Genomic DNA, 7,727 nt, shown 5'->3' with positions numbered 1-7,727 from the left:
CAGACAGACGTGATGGAAACGAGTGGCAGCAGAACGTTTCATGGTGAGTGAACGTGACGTGTGCGATCACCGCGGATTCACGTGGATCTGTGAACACAAGAGCACAAACATCAGATCACCAGCGTTCAGCGTGAAGGACCGCCCACTCACCTGTCAATCAAACACTAGCGCACGTACGGCTTCAAGACAAACTACATGAACACCTGATCAATATACATGCAGACGTGCACAGATTTAACAGAAGATGATCAGTATGTGATCAGACCAGAGACACGTGTAATGCAGCGAGCGCCTCCTGATGTATCGGAGCGTCTACTAAAGCTCTTTCTGAAGACATTACTGGACAAACAGACAGCGCTGAACGCAGGCGTCGATAAAGAGCTGAAACAATCGAGCAGTGCTTGAGAAGAAACACTCAAACAGCAGCATGAATCAAACACATTAAACAGCAGGAAGGCAAACGTGGATTAACACTCACTTGGGCTTGGTCTCGGCGTCGGTCACCTGGCGGATGAAGACGGCGTCGGCGGGGTGAGAGACGTCTCCCTGCTCCTGCATGTACGAGGAGGCGATGGCCAGCAGAGAGCCGTCTGTACTGAACGCCAGAGACGCGATGCTCGTGGGGTAACGGTGGAACTGACACAGACGCTTCTTGTTGAACGGATCCCAAATGTTCACGAAGCCGTCAGAACCGCCTGCACACACACACACACACACACACAGAAGTCATTTCTCAGTCGGAGTCAGTGAGTTACACCAACAAAAACTGCATGTATAAGGGAAAGTGTTTATTTTACATTCTGTAACTTCACTGTTTCTTGTAAATAATTTTTGGTATTCACTGGTTCATTTGAAATGATCCTGTGATGAATTAAAGACATTTATCAAAGTGCAAATTTTCAATGTGGTTTCTGCACCACAAAATAATGACTGTTTCAAACAGGTTTCCCATCCATCACTGGTCAGGCAAACTCCAGACTCACACTAATATGCTACTGAACACTGCATCTGTTCATAATCTGCATACAAATATTCTCTAATTCAGTGAAAGCTAATAAGCAAACATTCGAGTAATTCTGGCAGTAAGAGTAATTAAGAGCGTGGATGTGTACCGGTGGCAAACGTGTTGTGGATTAAATCTAGATTAAAGACATCTCTTTAGCCAAGCATTCACATAATGCATCTCATAACCTCGTACTTCAGCTATATCTGATCAAATGCACATTATCATCCTTCAGCTTGGTTTGAGCAGCAGCTACGCTAATTGTGTCCCGAGGTAACTCGCTTCAGTCTGGATATAATATAATCATTGCTGCTGATAGAGTTCACCGTCTGTTTGATTACGTCCTTAACTAACTGCATGATTTCACTTTACATTTCTGCCATATGGACATAAGCTACTACTAAATATAATGTACAAACTTTCATTTTCTGTAAAGCTGCTTTGCAACAGTTTGTATCGTGAAAAGTGCTATACAAATAAAAAAAAGAAAGAGAAGAGGCAGGCGGGACTCACTTGGGCTTGGTCTCGGCGTCGGTCACCTGGCGGATGAAGACGGCGTCGGCGGGGTGAGAGACGTCTCCCTGCTCCTGCATGTACGAGGAGGCGATGGCCAGCAGAGAGCCGTCTGTACTGAACGCCAGAGACGCGATAAAAAAAAATACCGTCATGTACCGTGAAACCGGTATAATTTTGAAAAATACCGTGATATAAATTTTTGGTCATACCGCCCAGCACTATTAGTGTCCTTGAATACTTGAGTTTTTTCTATATTATTCTTGTTAATTTCTGTATGTGCATAGAGAAAAAAACTTCACTGCACATCGTATTATGTATGGATGTGTGTGAGACAAAATTAAATTTGAATTGAAATGGAAACAAACTATAGTACTTGTCTAAAGGTCGGAAACATTACAACTTTTAAATCTTTTTAATGGAGTCTCTTCTGCTCACCAAAGCTGCATTTATTTGATCAAAAATACTGTAAAAGCAGTTCAATATTATGTTTCAGAATTTTTACTGTATTTTTGCTCAAATAAATGCAGCCTTGATAAGCAGAAGAGACTTCATTAAAAACATTTAAAAATCATTGTTTCAAAACTTTTGACAAGTAGCATACATGAATAAAAATTTATTAAATTTGCATCAATTTTTATGACTAATGTGTCACTCCATTGTTTACAGTCTGATTTAACCCTGTGGTAACTAGTGCATGTGAACCGGGTGATGCTTGTACTGATAAATGCTTATTTTCTATTGTGTGTTTAGCTCACTAACTGCTATAAAATGATCTCCTTTCATCCATGATGATAAAGAATTTTTTTTAACAAACCCATGGAAACTGAATTTGTCAAACTAGTCTGTGTGTGTCTGACCTGTTTGTTAGGGAAAGCTCGTATGCAGCGCGTCTGGTATTTGAGGCTGGACTCTCGCCTCTGCTGCACGTATCCCATGTTCCTCAGATCCCAGACGAGCACACGCCGCCCCGCTGTCCCCACGATCAGCCGGTCTCCGGCCACAGACAGCGTGTAGACCTGAAACACAGCCACAGACAGCTGAAACACAGCCACAGACAGCTGAAACACAGTCACAGACAGCTGAAACACAGCCACAGACAGCGTGTAGACCTGAAACACAGACAGCGTGTAGACCTGAAACACAGACAGCGTGTAGACCTGAAACACAGACAGCGTGTAGACCTGAAACACAGACACAGACAGCGTGTAGACCTGAAACACAGACAGCGTGTAGACCTGAAACACAGACAGCGTGTAGACCTGAAACACAGACAGCGTGTAGACCTGAAACACAGACACAGACAGCGTGTAGACCTGAAACACAGACGGCGTGTAGACCTGAAACACAGACGGCGTGTAGACCTGAAACACAGACACAGATCAGAGCCACTCCTGCGCCAGAGCCGCTGTGTCCCTCATGTCTGCTCACCTTCTCGGGCTGCGTGAAGGTCCCGGCGTTGCAGGGTGTTCTGGGGTCCCAGAGCCTCACAGACATGTCCCAGCTGCCCGTCACCATCACATTGACCTCCGGACAGTATTCCACACAGCGGATGGGAGCGTCGTGCGTCCCCACAATCGTGTCTGACGAAGAGCACAGATGCAGTCATACACCAGCGTGATCGTTTACTCGCCAGCGTCTGGTGTTTAAACTCACCCTGATCCGTGTTCAGATCGTGCGTCTTCAGCTGGTTGTCCAGACCGCCGCTCCACGCGTGAGCCGGATCCTGAAACGGCACGAGACAGAGTTCAAACACAGCAGTGAATGAATCCGTGACCCTCCAGTGTTTCTACAGCGATGCCCCTCACATAGAACGCGCAGTCCAGCACCGGCGCCGGATGCTGGTACTTCATCCTCATGCTGTTAGCGCCGACATCGAACAGACGGACCGTACAGTCCCACGACGACACCAGCAGGAACTGAGCCGAGCTCGGGCTGAACTTCACAGCCGAGACGCTGTCCTCCGGACCCTGGGTCAGCTTGAACTCATTGGTTCCGGTCATCTGAGAGCACACACACACACATTACATCATCAGCTCCTGCACTGAGTGTGTGTTCGTGCGGATTCCTCAGGTCACGTGTGTGATCCGGGTAGGGTTGCACCAGCCATTAGGAAGTTCTTATTTAAATTAGAATGTTAAGTTCACACTCACGCAACTCTCTGTAAAGTAATGCGTAGTCGCATAATATTGCGTTTACCCTAAATCATCCAATAGAAGCCTTCAAATACGCGAGCAGAACTAATGCTATGAATTTTAATATATCCTTCATTCGAACTTCTTTTGCCTCACGTATACTAACGGTACAAATATAAACTACTTTACATTAAAAACGTTACTTAACATTAGTCTATATGTAAGCTATTTTTATATGTAAAGAAACATCCAGAAGCTGTAATTGAAATAAATAAGGATCAATAAATACTGAAAGAAAAAAAACATAAGAAATGCCATTTATTGCTGCTTTAATGTGAGCTGCGCAGCTCGGAGCTCGGACTCTCCGCAGCGACACACGCTTCTGTCGGAGCGCAACGTTACGTGAGATCAACAGCAGCTCCAGTCAACACAACGAGCCGTTAACCCACAGGTACAGTGCAGCATAGCAGCTTCAGAAGGCCCCAGAGCCGCTGTACAGCAGACGGGTGCTGAGGAAAGAAACAGCAGCTTTATTCACACAGTGTTCTCTCGCCTCAGACGTGCGCGAGTGTAGCTAGCAGCCTGTAGCTTTAGCATGCCTCCCGATCTAAGCTCGAGGAACGTAACGTTAAACCGACATTACGACGGAATTTAAACTCTACACATCACATGACGCACTGCCGCCGTGATAAGCTCTCTGAAACACCGCTGATCGTTTTCTTTCACACAGAATAGTTTATTAAAATGAGCAGAATTTCCGTTAAATCTCACCGCGCCGCTCTTCTCTGCTGCCGCTCTGCCGCTCATCGACTCTCTTCTCTGATTGGACGCGTTCACAGCAGCGCTCTGCTCTCATTGGTCCGTTTCAAAACTCCCTCTAACGTTCTTTAGCAATGATTGGTCACAAGGATTTACTTCTGGGCACGAGCGAGGACACGAAACAACAAAATATCGCGAGACGTTGCGCATTTCCGCCTGTTGAAGATCATCAGATAAAACATTTGTGCTACATTTCTAAGAATAAATAATTAATTTGACATGCAAATACACAATATTTGTTTTCTGTTTTTATTTTTATAATTGCTTTTTGTTGGAATATATTCATGTCTCGCTTCCCTGTTTCTGTATGTTTCTGCAAGTTTTGTAATAAAAAACACACACAAAAAACATTTCTAAGAATAAAACGAGGAATTATAGATTTTTTCTTCAGCTACGGACACCGTTTTTGCATTTTTATCACAGAAGAGGGCAGGAATATATATATATTATAGTTTCTATACTAAATGATGTGTCCATCAGGAGACTATATTCATATAGTTCATGTATTTATGAGCTGGAGATAACTCGAAAAACACACATAAACAGATATGTTGTGTTTACTGTGGTCAGGTTTCATCAGTTGGAAGGTTTCTGCTGGAGCTGCAGCAGATAGCGGTGTTCTTCTTCTGTGTTGGACACCAGTAAAGCCTCAGGTTACACTAACACTGATGCTGTGTCTGTGCATTTAAGCCTTCAGCCTCTCAGGTGAGCACACCTGCCCGAATAAAGCACGGCACGGATTTACATTTGATTAAATATTAAAAATGCAGCTAATGTAGTTCTACACAGCGATATAAACAAAGCCTGTTCTCTGGGTGCTCTCGGTTTGGTTGGTTATTAATGTGATCCGACTAAAGCTATTCATACTTTGAACTATTATTATTATTATTACTACAGTATCTATTTAAAAAACGTAGAGTGCCTTAAAAATAATTATCACAGTTATTTCCTGTGTTTCTGTCTTAATTATACTTATCCATCCTGTTTTTATTATCATTATCATTCAGAAAATGATGTGAATAAATTCAGAGCAGGATTAGAATATAATTCTATTTTAAATAAGACAGAAATATGTTTCTACAACAGCAAAACCAATCATAATAATAATAATATTCGGTTTGTAATTCCAGAGTAATTAAGAGGCGCAAAGAACGATGTCTTTAACTCTTAAACTTCAAATGGTGTTTTGTGTTTCTCTTTATTTATTGGTGCTGGTTAGAGCTCGGTGTGTCTCTTCTGGAAGAAGCGTCTGCTGATGAACACATGCCTGCAAGAGTAAAGGGTGACAGCAAGCCTTTAGTCCTCTGCTGTACAGCTGGTCCAGTTTCAGATCTAGAACCCTGATGATTTACTCTTTCAGCTGCTTATCGAAACGCACGGTATTATTACACATGAAGCGAGTTCTTACGCATTTATAGTTAAATGAAGAATACATTAAGATGTTAATATTCGTGCGGTTTTACAGAGAATATGTGTAATCATGAAAATGCACGCGAAAATATAAATGCTATTAATACTAAGAAATAAAATATGAATGCAGCTGATTTATTTAGCTGTTGTACTGTAAGCTGCTGCTGCTAAACACTGCGTGAGAGGAATAATTCACGCGTTATAAACATCAGATTTCACATGTTTTAATTAAGGTTATAATATAACTTTAGCAGATGCGTAAAACCCGCGCTCTCATGGAAACACACTGTGTGATGATTTCTGTTCTCTGTATTACTGAAGATAAATAATGAGATAATACACTAAAATAAAGAAAATACAAGAGCAGCTCGTAGTTACAACAGCAGCGCTTTATTAAGCCGCATGTTCAGAATCACAGACACATTCAGCAATGAAGATTTACTCATGATCATATCAACTCCTCTGAAGCAAACACATTATTTCACAAACCTCACCATTCTTAGTTTCAGGCGTTTGTCGCAGAACACAACAGATATTTACCAGTGCATGTGAACATTCAGACTGAGAAATAAAGTCAATAAGCATTAGATTCAGAAGCACAGCACTGCAGTCCTGACAAACACACAGAACCACACACACTGTGTTTCCAGCTGACCGATGAAGCACGAGCACAAGAACCCAGACGCAGCCGCTGTAGCGCGGAGACACGGGTGTGGGGAGATAATCATCATCATAATAATTATAATAATAATAATAAACAGCTGCACCAAGCGCTCTTCCTCAGCAAAGCTAGATTTGTTATAATAAAAGTAGGTCAGGCGAACTGTCTCTTCAGATCTCGGTCCTGACACAGCTGGACTCCCGGATCAGAGGACGCGCGCTGTGATGGTCAGTCGGCTGGTCAGCTGGTCAGCGGGGTCTCTCACACGGGTCTGATCAGCGCGTGCGGGTAATACAGCGCGTGCTCGTGGTAGAGCACGGGCACGCGCACGATCCTCTGCGCGTGCCCGTGGCTGGCGGCCTCCAGCTCGGCGGAGATCTGTCTCTTCCACTTGTTCCTGCGGTTCTGGAACCAGATCTTCAGCTGCGTCTCGCTCAGCTGCAGCGCCGCCGCCAGCCCCGCGCGCTCCGAGCTGCTCAGGTAGCGCTTCAGGTCGAAGGTGGACTCCAGCTGGAACACCTGCGCGCGGGAGAACACGGTCCTGGTCTTCTTCTTGCGGCACAGCTTCTTCTGCTCGTCCGAGTCCGAGTCCTCCAGAACAGCCTCCTCATCCTCCGCTTCTGTGGACTCTCTGACTCCGCCTGCTGCTCGACACACAAACACACGAAACACTTTACTTCTGACCCGTTTGAGCGCTTTCGTGATAACCAGAATGAACTCTTCAGTGTCTTAAACGAGCGGCTCATTTCCTACAGGTCTGTGAACACATACTAACACTAATACCAATACTGATGGGTGTAAAGAGCGGCTGCAGGTTCTCACCCGCGGGTGTGCTCGGGGGTCCGCCGGCGCAGCACCAGGGTCCGAGCCGCAGGAAGCTGAGGTCCGGGACATTCAGGTGAGCTCTGGGTTTGTCGGGTTTGTTCAGCAGGTTCCTGATGGAAAACGGAGAATCTTTCACTTCTTGTGTTTTTTCCTCCATCGGTGAGACTGTCACTGATGATGATGATGAAGAACAAGAAGAAAGTTACTCCAGTCTGAAGCGAGAAGCGCAGCGCTGATCCATATGAGAAGAACTGACGCGATTCTGCCGCGCGCTGAGAGATGATGATGACAATCAAAAGGTAAAGAGAGAGAGGGGTGTGAGAGAGAGAGAGAGAGAGAGAGAGAGAGAGTGTGTGTGTGT

The 7,727-nt window shown here is 44.5% G+C and overlaps 2 protein-coding genes across 2 annotated transcripts; both read right to left on the bottom strand.

The window, feature by feature from the left end:
• Positions 1-474: 474 nt before the first annotated feature.
• LOC107569504 (BUB3 mitotic checkpoint protein) lies at positions 475-4,518 on the bottom strand. The gene is made up of 7 exons (XM_016255610.1): positions 4,423-4,518; positions 3,325-3,519; positions 3,173-3,242; positions 2,948-3,099; positions 2,358-2,535; positions 1,113-1,139; positions 475-695 (listed from the first exon to the last, which is right to left on the bottom strand). The coding sequence occupies exons 1-7, from the start codon at positions 4,456-4,458 to the stop codon at positions 475-477; spliced, it is 879 nt and encodes a 292-aa protein (XP_016111096.1). The 5' UTR covers positions 4,459-4,518.
• Positions 4,519-6,785: 2,267 nt separating this feature from the next.
• Positions 6,786-7,523, bottom strand: hmx3b (H6 family homeobox 3b). The gene is made up of 2 exons (XM_016255609.1): positions 7,325-7,523; positions 6,786-7,236 (listed from the first exon to the last, which is right to left on the bottom strand). Exons 1-2 carry the CDS (start codon positions 7,521-7,523, stop codon positions 6,803-6,805), a joined length of 633 nt encoding a protein of 210 aa, XP_016111095.1. The 3' UTR covers positions 6,786-6,802.
• Between the last annotated feature and the right edge of the window lie 204 nt (positions 7,524-7,727).

This window comes from Sinocyclocheilus grahami, unplaced genomic scaffold, assembly GCF_001515645.1.
Source record: "Sinocyclocheilus grahami isolate Dianchi unplaced genomic scaffold, SAMN03320097.WGS_v1.1 scaffold1353.1, whole genome shotgun sequence".
NCBI classification, from domain to species: Eukaryota; Metazoa; Chordata; class Actinopteri; order Cypriniformes; family Cyprinidae; genus Sinocyclocheilus; species Sinocyclocheilus grahami.
Note: the sequence above shows the minus strand (reverse complement) of the source record. Positions and strands in the feature narration are given on the sequence as shown.

Excerpts from the sequence above, each read along its gene's own strand:
- LOC107569504 (XM_016255610.1), bottom strand. The coding sequence starts at position 4,458 with ATGAGCGGCAGAGCGGCAGCAGAGAAGAGCGGCGCG. Across the intron at positions 3,100-3,172 it reads CGATCTGAACACGGATCAGG|ACACGATTGTGGGGACGCAC; the intron begins GTGAGTTTAAAC and ends GCTCTTCGTCAG. Across the intron at positions 1,140-2,357 it reads GGTCAGACACACACAGACTA|ATTTAATCCACAACACGTTT; the intron begins GTTTGACAAATT and ends TCTTTAATCTAG.
- hmx3b (XM_016255609.1), bottom strand. The coding sequence starts at position 7,523 with ATGGAGGAAAAAACACAAGAAGTGAAAGATTCTCCGTTTTCCATCAGG. Across the intron at positions 7,237-7,324 it reads CTTTACACCCATCAGTATTG|CGCTCAAACGGGTCAGAAGT; the intron begins GTATTAGTGTTA and ends TTATCACGAAAG.